This window comes from Neoarius graeffei, chromosome 2 (assembly GCF_027579695.1).
Source record: "Neoarius graeffei isolate fNeoGra1 chromosome 2, fNeoGra1.pri, whole genome shotgun sequence".
Classification (NCBI taxonomy): domain Eukaryota; kingdom Metazoa; phylum Chordata; class Actinopteri; order Siluriformes; family Ariidae; genus Neoarius; species Neoarius graeffei.
The window spans coordinates 8,975,155-9,001,368 of NC_083570.1; the positions used below are offsets into that span (position 1 = coordinate 8,975,155).

The 26,214-nt window shown below is 44.5% G+C and overlaps 1 protein-coding gene across 1 annotated transcript; it reads right to left on the reverse strand.

Annotated features, from left to right (window-relative positions):
• LOC132868740 (E3 ubiquitin/ISG15 ligase TRIM25-like) lies at positions 1-25,602 on the reverse strand. Its single transcript, XM_060901875.1, has 4 exons — positions 25,003-25,602; positions 6,241-6,336; positions 5,877-6,104; positions 1-928 (listed from the first exon to the last, which is right to left on the reverse strand). The coding sequence occupies exons 1-4, from the start codon at positions 25,591-25,593 to the stop codon at positions 395-397; spliced, it is 1,449 nt and encodes a 482-aa protein (XP_060757858.1). The 5' UTR covers positions 25,594-25,602; the 3' UTR covers positions 1-394.
• Between the last annotated feature and the right edge of the window lie 612 nt (positions 25,603-26,214).

The following is a 26,214-nucleotide window of genomic DNA, read 5'->3' on the forward strand; positions in this document are numbered from 1 at the left end:
AGTGGAGAAAACCCCCGTTGCGTATCAATACAGCGGCTTGCTGACATCCTGACCTCAGTATTAAAAGCTTCTGTCTGAAAATGAGTTCAGCACAGAAACTCCATCACTGGGGGAAACTTTATTCTCCTGTGCTCTTATCTTTTAGTCTGCAAAGCTTTGATTGTAATATTTGAATAAAAATCCCAAACTCACAGATAAACCTGGATTTATAAGGTTCTATCTGTGGGCCAATCATCATCCAGGCTGAATATGGGATGAACACGACATTGGCATATTTTATAATTTAAATATTAAAATGAGTGTTTTTGTGCAGCTGGATTGTGTTCTAGTGAAACAGATGACTGAGCAACAACTTGGCAATGTGCAGGAATTTTACAGAAAACACTCCACACTTTTATTCTGGATCACACAATCTCACTGTAGAAACCCAGTAGACCCCAAACCCAGCGTATAGAGTCTGAGTGAATGTGGTGTGGACTCTGTGGAGGAGCTTCATCGTGTCAGAGACGCTGTAGAAGGACAGAGTTCCTGCACTGTGATCCACATACACTCCTATTCTGGAGGCTGATGGAACTCTGAGATCAGTCTCAATGCTGTTGTGACAGAAAGAGAGAGAAGAAAAAGAAGAACAGCACAGACTCCAGGACTGATTGTTGAATCCAAACCGACACTCATTACCCCGTCCTTTCCTGCTGATGTCTTTATATGAGACTGATATGGACACAACATCAGCACCGCTCCACTCCACCTCCCAGTAACAGCGTCCACACACACTCTCCTTACACAACACCTGCTCCCAGGAATCAAATCTCTCTGGATGATCAGAGTAACGCTGCTCTCTCTCACTGCCTCTCACCGCTCTGTTCTTCTCAGACAGAATGAGGTGACGATGTACCGTGTTGGGATCCAGAGTCAGATAACAGAAAACTAAAATAAAAGAGAAAAACAAACTGAACAATGTGAACATGAATATCTGCGCTGGGGACGTGATCACGAAAACAGCATGTTCGGTTGCAGTGAAAACTTCTCTGTAGAACCCTGTCACTCCCCCCACTCTGGGCTCAAGAAGACAACAAAAGGGCAATAATATAACAGCCAATCAGAATTCAGATACATTCTGTTGCCAAATAAAATTGTAACCTGTCAAAGTTCTCGAGCCCTCGTGCTGTTTTACCGTTAGATCAATCACATATCAGCTTAAACTAGCATTCTAAAACTAGTTAAAGATCCCACAGAAGAGAGCGACTCCCCCTGCCAGCCTCATGGAATTGAATAAGTTGACTTGTCTGTGAAGATTCTCAAATCATCCAGGTCATCGTAAACTGTGGGTGGTAGAAAAGGGCAACTGGACTTGCTTGAAGATTCTTGAAAACCTTTCACCTCTCATCCGAAAGGCTTCCTAAGTTCTGTCTGACTAATAGGGAGTATCAGATATTTATCCTCTCCTGGATCAGAATCAGAATTCTGATGACAAGCTCATCTAAGGTGTCGTTGAGGCATCATGTTGGTGTGGGTCACTGGAGGCTGGGTGTGAACGGCGAGTCATTAGGGTGATCAAAGGATTGCCCGTTAGGGTGATCAATGGAAAGCTGACTCTCTCTGTCCTCCTGTGAGTCACTGAAAACAGCTGGGTCCTGGCGTACACCAAGCCGTCTGGGAAGAGTGTCCAAGACCGCATTGTAGCTGGTTGATAAATGATGTCTTAGACCCCCACCTCTGTTCAGTGATGGCCGTTCCAGGTTGACAAAAATGGCTTCTTTAACTCCTCGCTCATACCAACAAACCTCTCTGGCTAAAATGCGTACGTTAAAATCCTGAAATGAGTGTCCTTTGTTGTTAAGATGAATGTAGACAGCCAAGTCCTGGCCTGAGGAGCTGGCTCTCCTGTGTTGAGCCAAGTGCCTGTATTGAGGTATTTCACTCACGTGACCAAGTCATGTGATGCTGCCATTTTGGACGGCACGGCTCGAATCAGTTTGAATGCGAGGAAGGCGACAAACGAAAAACATAAAAGAAAAAGGAGCGAGATGCAGAAAACACCTTCACTATCCAGCGACGTAGGGCATTTACAGGGCGAGCAGAGGGAGAGGTATTTGCAAAAATTGAGGTTAGCAGGCTTAGAGAATGACGTTTACCTGCTTCCACCAGGATTGTTCACTGACAGCTAAGGTTTGTTCACATTTTCATTTACTTTCGGTCCTCAGGATAAACAAAATGTTATTAAATGTCATTGAAATAACTTCTTAGTCTGTTGAGACATGGCCCGGTATAAGTTTTTCCTTTACTGTATTTACTAGTTTACTGAGCGCGCTCCGGGGCGGGCTGGCTGGCACTAGCTAGCTAGCGCTCCGGGGCTGGCTGGCTGGCACTAGCTAGCACTCCGGGGCTGGCTGGCTGGCGCTAGCTAGCGCTCCGGGGCTGGCTGGCTGGCGCTAGCTAGCTAGCGCTCCGGGGCTGGCTGGCTATCGCTAGCTAGCTAGCGCTCCGGGGCTGGCTGGCTATCGCTAGCTAGCTAGCGCTCCGGGGCTGGCTGGCTGGCGCTAGCTAGCTAGCGCTCCGGGGCTGGCTGGCTGGCGCTAGCTAGCTAGCGCTCTGGGGCTGGCTGGCTGGCGCTAGCTAGCTAGCGCTCTGGGGCTGGCTGGCTGGCTAGCTAGCTAGCGCTCCGGGGCTGGCTGGCTGGCTAGCTAGCTAGCGCTCCGAGGCTGGCTGGTTGGCTGGCTAGCTAGCGCTCCGGGGCTGGCTGGCTGGCTGGCTAGCACTCCGGGGCTGGCTGGCTGGCTAGCCAGCGCTCCGGGGCTGGCTGGTTGGCTAGCTAGCTAGCGCTCCGGGGCTGGCTGGCTGGCTGGCTAGCTAGCTAGCTAGCGCTCCGGGGCTGGCTGGCTGGCTAGCTAGCCAGCTCCGGGGCTGGCTGGCTGGCTAGCCAGCTCCAGGGCTGGCTGGCTGGCTAGCCAGCTCCAGGGCTGGCTGGCTAGCTAGCCAGCTCCAGGGCTGCCTGGCTCAGTAAACTAGCAAATCCAGTAAAGGAAAAACTTGAGACTGAAAGGTTTTAACAGTCATCCAAATGACTGAACGTAAACAGTGTTACAGTAACATACCAGCTACTGTTGTTGACATTAGCTAGCTTGCCGTCCAAAACGGCGGACACCGGGGCGTCACGTGACCCTGTGACGTCAGGTGAAATACCTCAATAGCGGTTGTTTTGTTTCCCCAATATATGTGTCCATGCATTCCTCACTGCACTGAATCGCATACACTATGTTGTCCTGTTTGTGTCTGGGTATTCTGTCCTTAGGGTGGACCAATTTCTGCTTCAGGATGTTACTGGGTCTGAAATGTACCGGAATGTTGTGTTTGTAGAAGATACTCCTGAGTTTCTCAGATAGACCAGAAATGTAGGGAATGACAATGTTCTTGCATTTGTTCCTGTTATCATCCTTGTCCATTATGTTCCTTTTTATGCTCTTTAGGAAAGCCCAGTTGGGATACCCACAGTTCTGAAGTGCTTTCTTGATATGATTCTGCTCCTTCTCTTTTCCCTCTATCGTTGTAGGAATGTTCTGAGCCCTGTGTTGCAAGGTCCTAATGACCCCCAATTTATGTTCCAGTGGGTGGTGAGAGTCGAAAAGTAGGTACTGGTCTGTGTGTGTGGGTTTCCGGTAGACCTCGATACTAAGGCTTCTGTCTTGTCTAATGTGTACATCAGAATCCAAGAAGGCTAGATTATTCCCACTGACATCCTCTCGAGTGAAGTTGATGTTGCTATCCACTGCATTGATGTGTTTCGAGAAAGCTTCCACCTCATGGATTTTGATTTTAACCCAGGTATCATCCACATACGCTAGGACCCAGCTGTTTTCGGTGACTCACAGAAGGACAGAGAGAGTCAGCTTTCCATTGATCACCCTAACGGGCAATCCTTTGATCACCCTAATGACTCGCCGTTCACACCCAGCCTCCAGTGACCCACACCAACATGATGCCTCAACGACAACTTAGGCTGCATCCACACGACAACGGCAACAAGATGTTATTAAAAAAAATATTGCGTCCACATGGGCAACGGATCAGTAAAATATCAGGTACATATGGCAACGCAACGCTTGCTGAAAACGATGCAATACACATGCCACACCTCTAGGGGCGCTGTAAGACGGTCCCATCGGAGACACCAGAACAATAGAAGAAGTAAGGACGCATGTGCATAAACTATTATGCGCAAGACTTCATATTAGCCACAAAGTCAGAAAAATCTGTTCGTAAAATTACATTATAATGACCAAATACAATGAAAAGTATTTTTCCAGTCTCACCTGTGAAAGGTAATCCCATGTGATCTCGTTTGGACGGCAAACATGTTGGTACAGTTAAACGCATGATATGAATGAGGCATCTTTATTCTCCGCTTTGACCCATCCAATATGGCGGCGAGGATGACGTATGATTCTACGCGGAAGGCGGCGTCTTTAATGGTCTGGAATAAATTGAATGCTACACTTTGATGGATTAATTTGTTCTTCTACGCCCTTTTTGAGGAATGTATTGTAGGACTTAAACCAACATCTGAAGAGGTGAGATCGCTCCTTTTTTTCCCTATTTTTGCTGGCGGGATTGACTCTCACTCTCTCTCTCTCACTTTGCACCATTACACAATAAATATTCACAGTGAAAATATTTTGTAAGCGCATTTCATGAACCAAGTTATAGGATTTGTTGACAACTCGCATCGAGTTCGTTACACTTCTACCCGGCGTGAAGCACATGTGGTTGTGACGTCATCATAAACAAATCCGTTCTACTCATCCAGGCGACTTCGCAACAGCGCCGTTGCCAGATCTTTCCACTCTGGAACCCGTTCTCAAAAGATTTCGTTTTGGGGCACCCAAAACGCCGGTGCTGTGTGGACGCCAGGCCGAAATGATAAACAATTTTATCGGATTCACCTGAATCCATTGCCATGTGGACAGGGCTTTAGATGAGCTTGTCATCAGAATTCTGATTCTGATCCAGGAGAGGATAAATATCTGATACTCCCTATTAGTCAGACAGAACTGAGGAAGCCTTTCGGACGAGAGGTGAAATGTTTTCAAGAATCTTCAAGCAAGTCCAGTTGCCCTTTTCTACCACCCACAATAAATTGACTTAATTAAAAAGTTTACTGTTCTATGAAAGGGTGTATTTGCATGATCATTATTATTTTACTAGTGACATAAAATTGTCTTGAAAAGACGTCAAGAATAATATCATTTATCGCAATAGTTTCTGAGACAATATATCATCCAACAAAATTTGTTATCGTGACAGGCCTAGAAGTAAGTGTGTGTGTGTGTGTGTGTGTGCTTTAGATGTACATTTCAGAAACTCTTCTCTGCTCTGTGGTTCTGGCTCTGAAATGATCTGAACTGCTGCAGCTGTGGAGAGAAAAAAGGAAACATGAGTTTGTGTAAAAGATGGAAAGAGTTTAAAGTGATCCAGTCAGTTTATTCATTTTAAATCAGTGTTTTAGTTCAAAGTGTCGGGTGAATAAAGTGTCTGCAGAAAAGAAAGCAGGAGGAACAGCTCCTCTTACCATGTGGAGGGATTTTGTTGAATTCCTCCTCACAGAATTCCTCGAGTCTCTTTTTCAGATCTGAGAGAGAATTCCTCACTCCATCAAATGAGAGATGTTGATGGACAGTGACGCTGGATGTGTGAAAATCTGGTCTTTGGAAGAGAGGAGAGCAACGTCCAGAAGCTAAAACCTACAGAAAGCAAATGAAATGTAAAACCCACTTGTGATGTCAGACAGGGACATTTATTGTTCCCTTAATGAGAGGTGTTTTAGAGAGTGTGTGAGGAACAGCTGGCTCTGTAGATCAGACAGTGAGTGTTACCTGGAGGAAATGGATGTGATCGTGTGTGTGTGAAAGCTGCTCCAGCTCAGTGACTCTCCTCTGAAGATCAGCAATCTCCTGCTCCAGTTGCTCCAGGAGTCGTTCAGCTCGACTCAGTTCAGCCTTCTCCTGATCTCTGATCAGCTCCGTCACCTCCCAGCGCTTTTTCTCCATGGAGCTGATCAGCTCAGTAAAGATCCTCTCACTGTCCTCCACTGCTGTCTGTGCACTGAGCTGTTCGGACACACACACACACACACACACGATTTAAAGCTCATCTATCATTCCCTCTCTTACTGGGACTGTAAATGACTCGTTGTCCATGTTGTGTGTGTTTCTAGGAGCAGCTCTGTCTCTGCTCACTGCTCACCTTTATAGTGTTCACAGTCTGTTTCAGCTCCTGCACCTTCTTCTGCTTCTCCTGGATTCTCTGCTGGGATTTCATCTGCTCCTCCTTTAACTCACTCTGAGGACAAATAAAATACATTCAGCTTTTTATACAGTACGAGCGAACTGGTTCCATATTAATGTCAGTTCAAAGTACATTCATGATTGGCTCTGAAGGTTATGTACTCTGTGTGTGTGTGTGTGTGTGTGTGTGTGTGTGTGTGTGTGTGTGTGTGAGAGAGAGAGAGAGAGAGAGAAAATGTTCGCTAACTGGTCTGGGCTGGGTTTCCCGAAAGCCTCTTAAGGCCAAGAGAGTTTTAAATGACCTCTTAAGATCCATCATCAAGCTAACGTGGTTTTCCCGAACAACATCGTAGCACAAGTCGTCCTTTAGTTTGCTCGGAATTTACGAGAGACCCGGAGCACTCGTTCAAAACAAAGAGCGACTCGCTCGCTGCCGAATCCACAGAATGCGCATGCGGCTCTGAGGGACTCTCACAGTCAGCGGGGGAAACTGGGGTTGAATCTGCTGGTGGTGTTCAATTAGTTTTCTTGTACATTGCAAGAACATTCGAGTTAATTATCAGAGGTGGACAGTAACGAAGTACATTTACTTGAGTTCTCTACTTAAGTACCAGTGGCGGCTGGTAGTCTTTCAAACAGGGGAGGCTGGTCGGTTACAATATTTCCAGATTTTAAAAGAAAAAACACATCAATTTTCCCATACTCTTGCCTCTGATCTGGCTGATTGTTGGCAGGGTCACAAACTGTGAAATAACAGGTTCTTTTGGCCCATTAGCCTACTGTCCAATATACATGATGGTGGTGTTAGGGGGGGTATATTTTAAAATTTTATATTTTAAAATTGTGGCATGTTGTTTAAAAATTGATCATTATTGAAAGCAGCTCTTTGTCAGGAACCTCAGCAGTAACAGCAGAGTGTTCTGGAATAGGCACAAGCACTGACCTTGGGGAGCCAAACATAGAGCTGGGTGCCACACATTTCATTCAATGACACTTTCCCTATATTTTACTTATTTTGACTGAGAAATGTTTTATTGAGTGCGGCATGGTGGTGTAGTGGTTAGCGCTGTCGCCTCACAGCAAGAAGGTCCGGGTTCGAGCCCCGTGGCCGGCGAGGGCCTTTCTGTGTGGAGTTTGCATGTGCTCCCCGTGTCCGCGTGGGTTTCCTCCGGATGCTCCGGTTTCCCCCACAGTCCAAAGACATGCAGGTTAGGTTAACTGGTGACTCTAAATTGACCATAGGTGTGAATGTGAGTGTGAATGGTTGTCTGTGTCTATGTGTCAGCCCTGTGATGACCTGGCGACTTGTCCAGGGTGTACCCCGCCTTTCGCCCGTAGTCAGCTGGGATAGGCTCCAGCTTGCCTGCAACCCTGTAGAAGGATAAAGCGGCTAGAGATAATGAGATGAGATGTTTTATTGACAATTTTGATAAACCTTCACTTTTAATCCAGGTCTGTAGTGTGAAATGTTCTCGGCTGTGTTTTTGTTTAAAAATGTTTTCCAAATTGTAGCTGTGTTTAATTCATATCCAGAGAAATATATATTCCAATATAATATACTCAGCATAAACATTTTAAATAGATTCTATATTTTTGGTCCATCCATGACATGTTACTAAAGTAGCCTCTTTACTGTTGTTGATGTGGGTCACTTGCTGTTAGCAAATTCACTTTCTCATACCAGGAGAGCTGAAAGGAACGCGTATTATTCCCTACCTTTTTCACCAAGTCAATTTATGGCGTTGGTCTACCCTGCTCTTTAATTTTAATTTTTTCCTCGAAAGGAAGACTGGCAAATGGCTTCGCCAAAATTAAATCAGCAATGCTTGGCATCCGTGCGCAACTTTCTTGCTAGCTGACTAGCCCCCTCAAGTTCAAGTTCAGTCACTCAAATAAACGAAATTTCTGGAACTAAGATAGCAAACTTGACAACACTATATTTACACTTTATTTACAATGAAAATATATACAAATTAAAAAAGCTGGTAGAAACCATATGTAATGAATGAAATCGAAATGTAAGCTGATCTCTTACAATACACCACACCCAGTGGCGATCCTAGAGTGATTTACTCCCCGGGCGAAACCCGTGCTGGTGCCCCCCCCCCAGCCCAACCCAACAACCACCACCTAAGAAAACACTAACTTCGTCCAGAACACACACGACCCCATACACAAACTCACAACAGCTATTTTCAAGAACAAATTTCCAGTTTTAATGACTAGTGCAATAAAAAATACAAAGATAAACAATAAAAGATAAACAATAAACAAAAAGACTCAATGACTTCGCATTACAGCTATCCACAGCTATTTAAGAAAGCACAACTGCACTACAGCACCACCCGATGGTCAAAATATTGCACAAGTCAGTCAGTTTTACCAACAGAGTGCACAATGAATTATCATAGAGTACCATTCACCATTATTATTAACAAGAAGACTTAAACCTCCATTAAAGTCGCACCATATAAATAACAAAAGAAGCTAAACAGTTAAACAATCACAATTACAGAATAACATGAAGTGACAAAAGATCTAAAAATACTATACATTAAAGTGGCAAAAATGGTAAAACGCAATCATGTATCATAAATAAATGAACTAATGACAGAGAAGAGGTAAATCCGATACATATTACTGTACACATAAGAAATAACAAACACTATTATGTATCATAAATAACAAGAAGTAACAAATGAAGAAGTTAACACTCTTTAAAGTGGCAAAAATGGCAAACCACTATAATTTGTCATAAATAACAAGACGTGCAAAAGAAGTAAGAGGAAAACAGTCTATATACATTTAAGTGGCAATTATATTCAGGATGCAAAAGTGAAAGCACAACCTAAAAGTTGGCTTTTCTGGCCTTCCTGGATGCAAATTCTTCCACAATGTCTTCATATGAGATTTGTTCCCCTAAGGCGTGGTTTATGCTGATCACAGCAAGGCCACTGAAACGTTCCTGTGACATTGTTGACCTTAGGTAAGTCTTGATCAGTTTTAGCTTCGAGAAGCTCCTCTCTGCCTGAGCCACAGTGACAGGCAGGGTGGCAGGCTACACTACTATGACATTACACAGAGTCTTAAGTAATACATGACGACTTGATCATTGCCATTCTGGTAACAGCAAATTTATAACGGGCCGTGTCCGCGACGTACAACACACGACGAGAAATGTTTAAACGACCATGTAAAGCTGTTAACATTCTGTTGGCTAACACAGAGCCCAACGTTAACCCCAAGGCAATAACAGCAATAACTTTAAACGTTTTGTTGCAAAGCCTAATCGTTATGCTGAAATTAATTTCGTGTTGGGGGTCAAGCCAGGCCAGGTCGTCCGACTTAGCAAGCATCAATAAAACAGTACGTTTACATGCACATCCAAATCGAGCTACTGTCGGTAATCGAGCTAAGGGTCCCAGCAGGGGTGCCAGAGAAATCCAATCCTACATGCACACAAGGAAATCGAGCTATTGTGTGAGGTGCATTGTGCACCTGAGCCACAGGTGGCGCTACACACCCCATCGTGTTGGTACACTTCCGGTTGTCGTCATGAAGAAGAGCTATTCAAGCGTCTAAACAAAGTTATCAGTTCCGTGTTCACAAGAAGAGTGTTTGTAGTTTGTATGTACGAACAGAAGTGTTCCTAATAAAATGGCCACTAAGTTGAAGTTGATCTGTAATGGTGAACATATTAACTGTTAGCCTGCTAACATGCTAATAACTTACCAACTAATTAGACTGAATAGACTGTTGCCTTAAAAATGATATATATGGAATATATATATATATATATATATATATATATATTTTTTTTTTTTCTTTTTCTTTTATGAGCAACTATTATTAGGCCACTCAGTAGCCTATGGAGTTTATTCAATCCAAATGTTTGTGTTGAGAGAAATTGCATGCATCGCTGTATCAGTATGGACTTGTAACATTCTGTATGCACATTATGGATACTCCAGAGCCCTCCAGCAAACATCATCAATAATCAGGATTACAAAATGTATTCCTTTGTTTCCTCCATTTATTGACTTATTGTATGTGATCAAACGTATGCCTTGATGAATAACGACACTAGTTTTTTGATACAATTACATAGTGCACTGCAAGAAATCCACTCAGTGCTTTTGGTTTCTTTTAGGCATCACACATTTATTAGAAAACACAGCAAATGTTCAAATATTCAAGTTAAATTCTTAGCAACAGTATCAATAAATCCACACATGAACAATAGCAATGATATCTATGACCACAGCTAATGTGCAAAATATTAAAGTTAAATACTTAATATCAACAAATCCACACATGAACAATGGCAAATAACACCTAGACTTAATTATACAATAAAGATACCTATGAAAAAAGGTGGGCGGCACGGTGGTGTAGTGGTTAGCGCTGTCGCCTCACAGCAAGAAGGTCCTGGGTTCAAGCCCCGGGGCCGGCGAGGGCCTTTCTGTGTGGAGTTTGCATGTTCTCCCCGTGTCCGCGTGGGTTTCCTCCGGGTGCTCCGGTTTCCCCCACAGTCCAAAGACATGCAGGTTAGGTTAACTGGTGACTCTAAATTGAGCGTAGGTGTGAATGTGAGTGTGAATGGTTGTCTGTGTCTATGTGTCAGCCCTGTGATGACCTGGCGACTTGTCCAGGGTGTACCCCGCCTTTCGCCCGTAGTCAGCTGGGATAGGCTCCAGCTTGCCTGCGACCCTGTAGAAGGATAAAGCGGCTAGAGATAATGAGATGAAAAAAGGTGATTTTTTTTTTCACACAGTGTGATATCCGGACTTCGTAATTCATCACACCTCCTCCTGCTTCGCAACTTCTAGGATGTACACCTCTGTTGCGCACATAGAAAAACTGCCAGCTGCTCTAAGCTGCGCTAATAGATAGTTTTCACATGACGTCACAGAGTCGGGGATTCCCTGGTGGCGGCCATCTTGGAGGGCTAGCTTACCGTACGGGTCACTGAGCACACATTGTAGCGCGCGAGTTACATTCATTTATATATTATTTACATTACTACTATTTAAAGCTAGCAATGGTGCACACCTGTTGTATTCACGGCTGTCGTAATAGGTCAGATGATGACGTCAAGCGGAGCGTTTATGGAATTCCCACTGTATGGGAGCAAACAAAGAAACTCAGCATACAAAGGAGAAATCTATGGCTTGCGAGAATCAACCGCAAGGATTATCAGCCTTCCAAACACAGTAAAGTCTGCTCCGATCATTTTATAAGTGGTAAGTTGTTTAAATAAACAATCAATTGTGTTTAAGTTTGTTTTTGGAAACCAAAACATCATGTGAACAATCTCTGGAGAATGCCTAACTGGAACCGCTGAGTGTACGTTTACATTGTAATGTACACTTAATATCGCTCGTTTGTCACGTTTCTATTTGAAACTTGTCACTTCACTCACGCAAGGGTCATTTTTGAAAAACATTTTAGGTCTATTCTGTATGATTTAATGTGTGTTTGGGATGCAAACAGCGCGCCTTTTGGCGGATGCCGCCTGAATCGCGCAGATCCGTTTTTTTTTTTTAGGGGGGGCGTTGGAGTGTCTGATTGTAATTTCAAAGTAAATTCTGTATTAAAAATGACTAAATAAGCAAATCAGTTACAGTCCATGAAACAGGAAGTATAAGGATGAGAAAAAAACAGTTTAAATCGGGAAGCTGCGCACATTTGTGCAGCCTGAGCGGTGTGCAGGACTGCGCAAATGTGCGCAGCTTCCCGATTTAAACTGTTTTTTTTCTCATCCTTATACTTCCTGTTTCATGGACTGTAACTGATTTGCTTATTTAGTAATTTTAATACAGAATTTACTTTGAAATTACAATCAGACACTCCAACGCCCCCCCCCCCCCCAAAAAAAAAACCGGATCTGCGTGATTCAGGCGGCATCTGCCAAAAGGCGCGCTGTGAATATATAAAGTTGTATATATCAGACAGCCTTTAAAGTTTGATGAAGTCAGTTTCAGGCTTTGGAGCAGGCTTTGGCAGTTTCAGGCTTTGGCAGCCCTGCATAGTCACTTGAAAATGCATCTTTGTCCACTTCGTAGGGGTCAATTCCCCCAATCAAGGCCAGTTTGGCTGCATACCGTTGTCGTGAGATGTCGTCTAATGTATTTATATACTTCTGTTTGCTTGATTTTGCCGACATTGATCTTTTATTTTAGAAAACTGACTATATAAATTCGTCTGAGATAACGTAGCCGGTAGTGGCGATGGTCCGTTCCCCGGAATGCCGTGACGTCAGTGAAAACTATCTATAGCGGCTCTGTGCAGACATGGAGCTACACATTTCACTGTCCCACGCCCAGAATCAGACTGTACCATTGGTAAAAAGGGTTGAGGGGTGAAATGACAATATCATAAATAATTCAAGAAAAATGTTATAGCAAATCATAACCATGTATAATTTGCATATTTTAACAGATGAAATGAAATATTTTATTTCAAAAACGTACACAAGGCAATACTATTAAAATAATATTAATATCCCTCACAGGCCCCCCTGTCAGTGCCAGGCCCTTAGAATCGTCCCAACTCCCCCCCCCCCCCCCCCCCCCCCCCCCCCAGCGGCGCCCCTGGGTGCGTACATGCCCAGACACAAGTGTTCCTAATAAAGTGGTGGCTAAGGTGACGCGTCATGCCGACCAAGGCTGTTTTTTTTGTTTTTTTTTTTTTCCGACCGAGGCTGTCGTGTTTCCCGCTTGTGGTCTCGTCACTCCCGGAAGGGGCAGTGCTGAAGTAAGTAGCTCGACTACGTAGCTCGATAGGGTTTACATGCACTAAGTAGCTCGGCAAAAATCGCATAACCTAGGTCGTGTAGCTCGATTACGAGAAATCAAGTTCGGTTCAATTTCAGCCGAGCTAAGGTGTTTCCATGGCATTTAGAACTTCGATTTCAGTTGAGCAACGGCAGAAATTCGATTTTCTCTATGTGCATGTAAACGCACTCAATAATATAAGGCTAATTAGGGCACTAATTCATGTCACTCACTGAAATTGATTCATAAGCATACCTTTTTCTTTTGCTCGTTTCTCCTCCTCTTCTTTCCTTTTCTTCCAGAATTGGGCACCTGATGGCTTTGACCTTTTCCTATTCATTAGATCTATCTCCGAGTACGGCTCCGTTTATTTGTCATTCGACCTCCTCCTGAGTGATTCCCCCTGCCTTCCCCCAACACAAACTCACCGTCAGTGTGTAGTGGTGATCACCTAACGCTTTTCCCCGGACATGTCCGTTTTTCACGTCCTGTCCGGGGCGTCCGGGTTTTTTTTTAGAAAGTGGGGAAATGTCCTGTTTTTTATTACCTTTCATTGGACCATTAAATTGACCGGCACTAGGGCATTGCGCACGGCGCTGCGTGTGACGTAATCCCTGAGCCGCGTCAGTGCGATCAGCTTTTTATAATCAGAAGACAGGCTGTCAGTACGCCAGCAACATGCCGAAGCGCAAATGCACGTTTACAGACGACTTACAAAAGAAGTTCCCCGCTTTCAGACCGGGTCGAGACAAGTGGGAAGCTTTGTGCACAGTGTGCAAAGCAGGTACATATGTCTCGGTGTCCAGTGGAGGTGCCAGGGATTTAAAATTCCACCTGGACACCGAGAAACACAAAAAAGCTGTTCGAGGCGAGAGTACCTCAAAGTCGATAACAGAGTACTTTGTGAAACCAGGGAACGAGGATGCCGTGAATGCAACGGAGGGTGCCTGGTCATTTCACACAGTGAAACATCATAACAGTTATCGGTCTATGGACTGCACGAGTTCATTGTTGAAAAAGACCCTCCCCGATTCTGACACGGCCAAAAAGTTCAGTTGTGCCTGTACTAAGACGGAGGCAATTGTTAACGGTGTTCTGGCACCTCACTCTGTCGAATTGGCGCACGAAGCGCTCAATGATATCCCATTCTGTGGTGTTAGTACTGACGGGAGTAATCACGGTGCAGTAAAAATCTTCCCCATAATTATCCAATACTTTGATTGGAAGAAGGGTGGTGTGCAGACCAAATTAATTGAAGTGAAAGATACACCAAATGAGACAGCAACCACCATCGCAAACTACTTAATGGAAACATTGGCAAAGAACAATTTGTCTTCCAAATGCGTCGCATTTACTGGGGACAATTGTAACACTAATTTTGGTGGAACCCGACGTGACGAAGGGGGAAACAATGTATTTGCGAATTTGAAAAGATTGCTGCAAAACAAAACACTGATTGGCGTGGGTTGCCCAGCGCATATACTGAACAATTGTGTCCATCACGGGGCAGACACACTTGATGTGGACCTTGAAAATATCATTTTTAAAATATACCAGTACTTCCACATTTACACCGTGCGTACTGAGTCCCTCAAAGAGTACTGTGATTTTGCTGACATTGAGTACAGGAGGATGCTTTCACACAGCAAGACAAGGTGGCTCTCTCTGTTCCCAGGCACAGAGAGGATGCTACAGATGTTCCCTGCTTTAAAAGCATTCTTTATGTCTCAGCAAAAGCCACCCATGGTGATCAAGGCGTTTTTTGAAAACCCATTTAGTGAGATATACTTGTGGCACATGCACTCACTCATGTCCATCTTCCACAATCACATTCAAGAAATGGAAAGGGAGAATAACTCCATCATGGAGGTTAAGAAAATATTGAGCAGCATCCACAACATTCTTCTTGAACGGAAGAACAACAATTTCATGTCCCTCAAAGTTAAGGGACTGCTGGCCGAAAATCGCAGAGATGGACTTGAAGAGGGCTGTGACAAGTTCATGGCTGATGCGCTCGGCATGTACAGTTCATGTTTAGAGTATCTGGAGAAGTGGATGACTCCCATGGAAGAGTTCTCACCATTCATGTGGATGGACATGAGTGAGCCACCAAAGTGGAATGATGTGGAGGCCTGCATCAAGTACCTTGGAGAGAAGGGGGTGCCAATTGATGACGTTAAATGTTTAGACCAGGTTGCCAATCTGAAGAAATTCATTGAAAGCTGCAGTGACGATGAGTTCATGGGTCTGCAGGTGCACCAGAAGTGGACCAAATACTTTGAGAAGGCCAAAAATATTGCATGCTACTCAGAACTGCTGAAGATTGCACAGTTTGTCTTTGCACTTCCTTCTCACAATGCAAATGTGGAGAGAGTTTTTTCACTGATGCAGAGCCAGTGGACAAAGGAGAGGAACCAGCTCTCTGTTGAATCATTGAAAGGGATTCTATTTGTGCAATACAATTTCAAAGATATGTCTTGCAAAGACTTTCATGCTTATTTGTTGAGCAACAAAAAAACTGCTGAGAAAGATCAGCTCTACAGCAAAATATCAATGGGCAAACAAGGAGGATGAGGAAGAAAAAACAGACGAAGAGGAGGAAAAACCAGACGAAGAGGAAGATGAGGATTAATCAGGAAACTAAAGATAGACTATTGATATTTTTTGTTAGTTTTTTTTTTACATTTTTGAGTTATTTTTAAAGTAAATATACAAGAGGTATTTTTGTTAATTAGCTAATTTGTTAATTTATCTTTTCCAATAGCCTACAGATCAGACATTATTTCTTTCATTACTGAAATTGAGGCTAACTGAGTATCAGCATGTTTGTTATTGGGAGTTGAGAGTTATTGTTAACTTTTATTGTTAATATGAGTGAATGTGGTTTAGATGAGACATTATTTCTTTCATTGTGTCATTCATTCATTACAGAAATTGTAAAGCATTTTTGAATAAATACATTTTAAATATCATTTGTTATTGGAGTTATTGTTGACCTTTATGAAAAGCATTGTTAATAAACCAACTTTAAATATCATTTTATTTGTATGTTTCTTAAGTGAGTGCATGTGCCATAAGTATATCTCACTAAATGGGTTTTCAAAAAACACCTTGATCACCATGGGTGGCTTTTGCTGAGACATAAAGAATGCTTTTAAAGCAGGGAACATCTGTAGCATCCTCTCTGTGCCTGGGAACAGAGAGAGCCACCTTGTCTTGCTGTGTGAAAGCATCCTCCTGTACTCTGTGTCAACAAAATCACAGTACTCTTTGAGGGACTCAGTACGCACGGTGTAAATGTGGAAGTACTGGTGTATTTTAAAAATGATATTTTCAAGGTCCACATCAAGTGTGTCTGCCCCATGATGGACACAATTGTTCAGTATGTGTACTGGGCAACCAGCACCAATGAGTGTTTTGTTCTGCATTTGGAAGACAAATAGTTTTTTACCAATGTTTCCATTAGGTAGTTTGCGATGGTGGTTGCTGTCTCATTTGGTGTATCTTTCACCTCAATTAATTTGGTCTGCACACCACCCTTCTTCTTCCAATCAAAGTGATTACTCCAGTCAGTACTAACACCACAGAATGGGACACCTTAACAGAGTGAGGTAAGTTTGTAGTTTGATATTGTTACTAACCCTACTACTACCCCCCCCCCCTCCGCACTAAGGTGTCCTCATCTCATCTCATCTCATTATCTCTAGCCGCTTTATCCTGTTCTACAGGGTCGCAGGCAAGCTGGAGCCTATCCCAGCTGACTACGGGCGAAAGGCGGGGTACACCCTGGACAAGTCGCCAGGTCATCACAGGGCTGACACATAGACACAGACAACCATTCACACTCACATTCACACCTACACTCAATTTAGAGTCACCAGTTAACCTAACCTGTATGTCTTTGGACTGTGGGGGAAACCGGAGCACCCGGAGGAAACCCACGCGGACACGGGGAGAACATGCAAACTCTGCACAGAAAGGCCCTCGTCGGACACGGGGCTCGAACCCGGACCTTCTTGCTGTGAGGCGACAGCGCTAACCACTACACCACCGTGCCGCCCACTAAGGTGTCCTGGTTTTCCCAAATCAAAATATGGTCACCCTAACTAACGCGAGAGGTGAGACTGAACGATTTCAACTTGACCAATTGACCACCACGACCACAATAATCTTGGGAATTCATTCGGTTCATACACACAATCAAACGTACAGCCGTTTTGAAGTTGTTTGGATTGTTCTGCTTTTCTGTTCTCTCCTCTTTCTTGCGCGCACACGCACACACAAAAGCGTTTGCTCAATGTAATGTAATGTGGTCTGCACATTTGAGAGGCGTCTTGAGTTTGTGTCCTATGCATTGCGGCACCATATTTGGTTTGTTATTTAAATTATACGGGGTTTTGTGCCCACAGCAAACGTGACGCATGATGGCTTTTGCTGCATGTTACACTTGTGTGTGTGTGTAACACTGCTGCAAACCCTTAATTACAGTTGAGCTACAAGAACTGACCAACTTCAGGTATTGACGCCTCTTGTGGTGATGACGTCACCTGCGCAACTTTGGTATTGGGCTTCCCCATCCAAAATGTTCACCCCCCCGTCTTGTTTTTTTTTTTTCGGGGGTTTTTTTTGGGGACCTTTTTTTTTTTTTTTGGGACCGTTTTTTTTTTTCGCGCCCGCGCTCATGCCGCCTCCCCCCCCCCGCGATGCCGCCCCAGGTGGCTGCCCGGTCGGACTGCCCCCAGGACCGCCCCTGACCACACCACTTGCGAATCCGCATGGGACTGAACTGAAATTCACCGCTGCCTGTCTATATTTGAAATGAGCTGTCAATCAAAGAAAATATCCGGCCGCTTTCACCAATCACCAGTCTCCTCGCAGAAAGCTTTGCCATGTCCCTCCCACTGTGAGGCTGGGAGTCCGTGGGCGGGCGTTTTCGCAGTATTTGTCCAATAATCATCTTGCATTTTGAGATTGAAAAGCGCAGAGCTCCCAAATGCCATTGAAGTCCACTGTGAGGCTGGGAGTCCGTGGGACTCCATGGGCGGGCGTTTTCGCAGTATTTGTCCAATAATCGTCTTGCATTTTGAGATTGAAAAGCGCAGAGCTCCCAAATGCCATTGAAGTCCACTGAGGCTGGGCTGCATCGTGCTGTCACGAGGGGGAAAAACTCACGCACACATTAGGCCAGTGGTTCCCAAACTTTTTGGCTGGGGACCCCCTTTTGGACTTCAGAATATTTTTGGGACCCCCCCCCACCACCCATTATGCAGTGTGTAGTGTAATAATAATAATAATAATAATAATCAGGCGGATATTAAAGTTGCTATTTTTTATTCACAGAAGAGCATTATCCACAAAAGAACATTGCACATCATAATAAAACAGAACATTACACAGAACATCAGAATATTTTTTCAGTGACTTGTGTGTGCTTGCTTTTCAGTACAGAGTTTTTCAAATCTTGGTGATAACTGTGAGATCGCCACCCTTAGTTCGTTTTCAATGTTCAACTTTGCCCTGTATTTGGTCTTGATGGAGGCCACTGCAGAAAAGCCCACCTCACAGAGGTAGGATGTGGCAAAAGGGAGGAGTATGGCCACAGCCTTTCCACCCAACAGTGGGTAGTCTTTTTCCACCCCAATCCAAAAGGCAGACAGTGACTTGGCCCTAAACTGCTGTTTGTATCCTATGTCTGAGGTCACATCAATGAACTGTTCCTGTTCAGTAACACTGAGATGAGCATGTGGCCTTGTATTGAAGGGGTCTGTGATCCATTCATAGTGTGCCAAATCCATTACAGGAAAGTACCTCTGAAAATGTTGTTGGAGGGCAAAAATGTGTGAACGAATGCATGGCATGATTGTGTTGTGACTGTTGGTGTTATGGAGAAATGAATGAAAGTTCTGAAAGCAATCTGTTGTTCCCTCCTCAATCATCTTTCCCCACAGTTCCAATTTCCTTGTAAATGACTGCATTTTAGCGACAAGCTGAGGGAGATGGGTGTTGGGTCCTTGCATTTGCAGATTCAGTTCGTTCAGTTTTTGGAAAATGTCACTGAGGTAGGCAACTGTCATCAGGAACCGTTCGTCGTTGTAACAGAGTGCCAGTGCATGATTCTCCTCCTCGAGAAAAATCCGTATCTCCTCTCACAGCTCAAACACCCTGTTCAATACCTTCCTACGTGACAGCCATCGCGCTTCGCTGTGAAACAGAACTGCCATGTGTTTGGAGCCCATTTCTTCACAGAGAGCAGCAAAGAGTCGAGCTTTAACAGGGCGCGTTTTGATATAATTGACAGTGGCGATTACGTCCGTCATCACCTTGTTCAGTTCGGGACTCAGCTGCTTCGATGCCAACGCTTCTCGGTGAATCATACAGTGGGTCCACTGCACATTGGGGGACACACGCTTTATGAGCGCTTGTAGCCCACTGCGCTTCCCAGCCATAGCCTGAGCCCCGTCCGTACACACTCCAACACAGCACTCCCACTTCAATTTTGCCTCTTGCAAATAAGTGTCAATCACTCGGAACAGTTCATCAGCAGTGGCTCGTGTTTTCACCTCCTTGCAGAATAGCAGATCCTCTCTCATGTCCTCTGTATCAAGGAAACGGATGTACGTGATTAATAAACAGTCTCGGTTGCTGTCAGTGGCTTCGTCGACCTGCAGAGCAAACCGGGTGCTTGCACGTACTCGGTCGGTGAGCTGCTCCTCAATGTCGTCAGCGATGTCATGTATGCGTCTTCCAATCGTATTATTTGAGAGGGGGATCGCCCGTAACTTGTTTGCTGTTGCCTCGTCGACCATGGTCCTCACCATTTCAATGGCACAGGGCAGGATCACCTCCTCCGCTTCTGTGTGTGGCTTCTTGCTCTGCGCAAGGAGGTAGGCCACTTTGCAGGAGGCGAGCTGGGCATTGACATTGACAGATGCAACTTTAGTGAAGTTCACCCGTTGTGCCTGAAAGTTCAAAAGTTTCCGCCGAAAGAATTCAACCGGCTTGTCCTTGTGCTCGGGGTGTGCCGTGTCCAGGTGACGCTTCAGCTTGTTTGGCTTTAAACTTTCTGTCGCCAGCACCTTCAGACAGAGAACACACTGCAGTCGTTCCTCACCACCCACCAATGTGCTCGTAAAGCCCATTTCGATGTATGCATCATCATACCGCCTTATCTTTTTCGCTGCCGAAGTGCATGGGAACTCGCCCTGTGCAGCAGCCTTGCGTTTTGTAGGAAGCATGCGTAGAAACTTGTCCATGTTGTCATAAAGTCGCCATCCGATGTTTTGTTCTGAATCTCAAAATAGGGACCTGTTTTATACAGTTTGTATTCACAGGAGGAGGGTTTGCTAATAACAACAACAATATCAGAGCAATCCAACAGATTGGAGGGCGGGGAGCGATTATGGAGTGAAAGGGGGTGATTGGGTTCTATAGACTGATTTAATGACTCTCTGCCGGCTGACGCATTACCAACATTCCGACGCCATTCAAAACATTCCAATGCCCGTTTTTTTTTTCTGTGTTATGCAAACAGTCCCGTCTCTCCGTGACCCCCCTGGAGTCCCTCCGCGACCCCCACTTTGGGAACCGCTGCATTAGGCGAACTGGGGAAAGTTATAACGGAATGATTTCGCACTGTAGTTGGGTTGAGCACATATATTTCTATGATTCTGGATCTGAAATAGCAGTGTTATAAGGTCGGCTATAAGCCTAGCGCAATTCATCCTACACGATGTTCGTCATTTTCAGAGGAGGCTGAGCCTCCCTCGTTGTCTTAGAGCAATTGCCCGTGTTAAGTACACTTTTTGAGTATCTGTACTTTACTTGAGTATTTTTTTGGAAACTTATGACTTTAACTTCACTACATTTGAAAGACAAAATATCGTACTTTTTACTCCACTACATTTGTAGCAAGGTCCTCGTTACTCATTACTATGAAGCAGCTTTGAAAGTGGATGTTTTTTTCTTTTCTCAAACGTGATTGGTTTTTCCGCAGGTGAGACTGAGACAGTCTATCAGTAATCGCTAGGGTCACGTCACGTCCATAGACTGGATAAAATCAAGATCAATGATTTCTCCGCAGCATTATTTAACACGATCAGTTGATGGCAGAATGGAAGGAGGCGGTTCTTCTGGGGAATGCACACACCCACGGTTCTATAGCGAGAACCCATGTTTCAGTTTTCTGAAAGGAATAAAGAGTCATTTCATTTTAAATGTTTGCTTTGTTTGCCTAAAATGGTGCGCATCACAGCCTACAAAAACTCCCCATCCAACCTGCGGAAGCATATTGAGGGATATAAATGTTTTATTCTATGCAGTCTGATCAGTCAAATGCCTTTATGTGGATTTGCCCGCCCAGTTGCCATAGTCTTATCCACGTCTAATGTTTACACATAGTTAGTTAACTTGGACACTTATCTCTCTAGCCGCTTTATCCTGTTCTACAGGGTCACAGGCAAGCTGGAGCCTATCCCAGCTGACTACGCTTTTCTCTATATATGTTACCTCTGGGCGATATTATTCGTAAACATTGTATTAGTTTCCACTATTATGCTGATGACACACAGTTGTATGTCTCTGCAAAACCTGATGAGAGACACCAGCTTAATATAATTGAGGAATGTGTTAAGGACATTAGACACTGGATGCTTATTAATTTCCTTCTGCTTAACTCTGCTTAACAAGACTGAAGTACTTGTACTAGGACCACATACAGCTAGAAGTAAGTTTTCTGATTACACAGTGACTCTGGATGGCCTTTCTGTTTCTTCACGTGCAGCAGTAAAAGACCTCGGAGTGATTATTGACCCTAGTCTTTCATTCGAAACTCACATTGATAACATCACCCAGATAGCTTTCTTTCATCTCAGAAATATTGCAAAGATAAGAAATTTAATGTCATTGCATGATGCAGAAAAACTAGTCCATGCTTTCGTTACCTCCAGGTTGGATTATTGTAATGCGTTACTGTCTGGATGTTCCAATAAATGCATAAACAAGCTCCAGTTAGTTCAAAATGCAGCAGCAAGAGTCCTTACTAGAACTAGAAAATATGACCACATTACGCCTGTCTTATCCACACTGCATTGGCTCCCAATCAAATTTCGTATTGATTATGAAATACTACTATTGACCTTTAAAGCACTAAATGGTCTCGCACCACAGTACCTGAGTGAACTTCTGCTCCTCTATGACCCGCCACGCCTACTTAGATCAAAAGGTGCAGGCTATCTGCTGGTACCTCGTATAGTGAAGGCTACATCAGGGGGCAGAGCCTTTTCTTACAAAGCCCCACTGTTATGGAACAGCCTTCCAAGTAATGTTCGGGAATCAGACACAGTCTCAGCATTTAAGTCTAGGCTGAAAACATATCTGTTTAGTCAAGCCTTTTGTTAATGGTGTTTATGAGGTAAAGGAGTAGATCTGGCGGGTCCTCAGACATGGAGTGTTTTGGTAAACTGGGATGTATGGATGCTGTCAGTCCCCACTCGCTTGCTCACTCGAGTTTGTTGACGGTGTAGTGGCTGGCTGCTTTATGTCCCGGGGCTCCCTCATGCCTGTGTTACCTTCTGGCTCTCTCCTTTTAGTTATACTGTCATAGTTAGTTGCCGGAGTCCCTGCTTGTACTCGGTGCAATATGTATACTGTTCCTACTTATTCAGGTGACATTGGGCATACCTAACCACCTGTGTTTTCTTTCCCTCCCCCCACCCCAAATCTGTCCCTCTGAGTTACATGGAGTCAACAGGAAATCTTTTGGTGGAGAGGGTGGAGACCTCGACTGGCTATCGTAGCCTGCAGGGAATCGGCCGTCAGACATTCTGTCGCATGTCCCAGACCCGGTGAAATGTAACTGAATTGTTTTGGCCAGCCCTAAGGGTCCCATCTGCATCTCATCATTGCTGAGGAGTGTGCTCCCATCACCCAATCAAGCATCCAGCCAGAGCAGGTCATGATATATTTTACCATATTAACATGCCATCGTTGTGTGTTATGCCTGATGTAAAGACTCTCGTCTCTGCGAGCCTACCACACAGATTTAATACTTGTCATTTGTAGGGCATACCTAACAATGTGTTTTTTTCCTCTCTCTCTCCCCCCCCCCAATCTGTCCCTCTGAGTTACATGTTGATCCTGGGATTGAGATGCTGGCCTCTTCTGCCCCTCGGACCTGCTTGATCCATCCTGGTGCCCTGTGTCTGGTCGGAGTTTTATCGCACCGCTCCTGTGAAGGACGGCCCCATGAGGACAGTTGAGGGTTATACCTGTTAAAACTGTTAATATTATAGTCAGGCTGTCTGTTGTTGCCCAAATGAGGATGGGTTCCCTTTTGAGTCTGGTTCCTCTCGAGGTTTCTTCCTCATGTCGTCTGAGGGAGTTTTTCCTTGCCACCGTCGCCACAGGCTTGCTCATTGGGGATAGATTAGGGATAAAATTAGCTCATGTTTTAAGTCATTCAAATTCTGTAAAGCTGCTTTGCGACAATGTTTATTGTTAAAAGCACTATACAAATAAACTTGATTTGATTTGACTACAGGCGAAAGGCGGGGTACACTCTGGACAAGTCGCCAGGTCATCACAGGGCTGACACATAGACACAGACAACCATTCATACTTACATTCACACCTACGGTCAATTTATGGCCCTTTTCAACTACCCTTTTTCAGCTCACTTCAGCTCACTTCAGCCCGACACGGCTCGCGTTTCGACTACCTTAGAGCAGCACGACTCAGCTCGCTTCAGCCGTGCTCAGCCCCCAAAACTCGCACGGTTTTGGAGTAGGGCTGAAGCGAGCCAAACCGAGCCGAGTGGGGCTAGGGGCGTGAGGAGACACTCCCCTGTGCACTGATTGATGAGGAGGAGTGTCCTCACATGCCCACACACGCCCCGCGAGCACGCTGGGATCTGTAAACACCGTAAACCCGGAAGAAGAAGAATTACGAATTACGAGAATTATGAAGCCTTATGTGCCTCGCCTCATCTATACGCTCTTGCCAGTATCTGTTGGCATTGTCGGTGACAACAAGCCACAGCACCAAGACCAGCAACACTAATGACTCCATGTTTATTGTTTACTATCTGGGTCGTGAGACTACCGCTTAAAAGATCACTGATGTCACTGTTTGCGCCGCCTAACGACATCACGTGACATCCACCCACTTTCGCTAACTCCACCCAATGTGTCCACCCACTTCCAGCCAGCACGGTTCAACACGGTTGTAGTCGAAATGCAACTCCAACAGCCCCACTCAGCTCGACTCAGCCCAACTCAGCACCGCACGGCTCAGCCTGACTCAGCCGCGTTGGTAGTGGAAAAGCGGCATTAGAGTCACCAGTTAACCTAACCTGCATGTCTTTGGACTGTGGGGGAAACTGGAGCACCCGGAGGAAACCCACGTGGACATGGGGAGAACATGCAAACTCCACACAGAAAGGCCCTCGCCAGCCACGGGACTCGAACCCGGACCTTCTTGCTGTGAGGCGACAGCGCTAACCATTACACCACCGTGCCACCCATGGACACTGTTAGTTATGTCTAATACGATTGCCTTTAGCAGCTACAAATGCCTATATTGGGGACACAAACTGCAAAGATGCTCTTTGTCCTGTTGCTCTTTAGACTCCTTCTTATGAGTGAGTTCAGAAAAACCACACACAGAGACAACGTTCATTCCTTAAGAGAGTCTCTCAACTCTCTCTTTAGGTCTAAAGGGCAACGTTATCAGGAAACCCACCCCTAACCAGATTACAACCATCACTGAAGATAAATTTAACACTCTGTTCACCAGAACACAGACAATTTTAATCAGCTTTTACAGAATCCTTCTGATTGAGACACACATTGAAATTAAAGTTCAAATCATATCACTGACTAAAGCACCTGTTTCTAGATGGGAAACTATAATTAAGATTATTTAATTCTGGAAAGATTTCTAGTTCTCACCTGTTTCTCAGCTCTTTCTGCTGCAATTGAAACAGCATCATGGTCTTTATGTTTCTCCAACATGCACAAATAACAGACACAGGTTTGATCAGTACGACAGTAGATCTTCAGCACTTCACCATGTTCAGAGCAGATCTTCTCTTGAAGTTTTGCTGAGGCTTCAATTAATGTGTGGTTTTTCAAAGCAGGAACTTCAAGATGAGGTTTCAGATGAATTTCACAAAATGAAGTCAAACACATCAGACAGGACTTGACGGATTTGTGTTTTCTCCCGGTGCAGAAATCACACTCCACATCTCCAGGTCCAGCGTAACAGTGAGCAGGAGAAGCAGCTTGGACTTCAGTCTTCTTCAGTTTCTCCACCGCTTCATCCAGCATGTTGTTTCTGCGTAGAACAGGCCTTGTCGTGAAAGTGTCTCTGCACTGAGGACAGCTGTAGACGCCCTTCTGATCCTCCTGATCCCAGCAGCCATTAATACACACCTTACAGAAACTGTGACCACAGGGGATAGTCACCGCATCCTTCAGGAGATCCAGACACACTGGACACATGAACTGGTCCTGACCTACTGAAATACTGGCCTCGGCCATTTTCCTGAACTCACACCGAGAGAGAGAGAAAGAGAACAGTTTTGTTTCCTCTGAAATGAGGAGTCACTTCCTGGTCCTGTGTTTGAAAGAAAGAGAGAGTGATAGGAAGAGAAGGAGCACAAACACAGAGAGATCATGAACACTCCTCTATTAACCATTTCATCTCTCTTCAGTGCAGAAATATAACCCATGTAGCTGCACTGATTAGGATTAATTTCATGACATTTTATGAAAGTTGATTCAGCGGATTTGACTAACGTCCAAAATAAAATTAAAAAAAATCATCATTCAGAAAAATCTGGAAGTCCAACTCTCTTCATCTAAAGAGTTTGAACACAAACACAATCCATCTATTTTATTTTCTCCATCACAATACACACTTCTGACCTTCACTAATTCACACATTCCCTCCTCTTTCTTGTCGAATTCAGGAAGAAGCTTTCTGTCCACGAAATGCAGAAGAGAACATTGCGATATTAATGAATCAGCAGCCAGAAAGATAAAGGTTTAGATGATAAAAAGATGATGTTTTATTGATCATTTAAACAAGTTACAGGAAACTTTTCCTTTTTTATCTGTGTATTTTGTGTATAATTGTGTACAGCTGTGTTCAGTACAGTT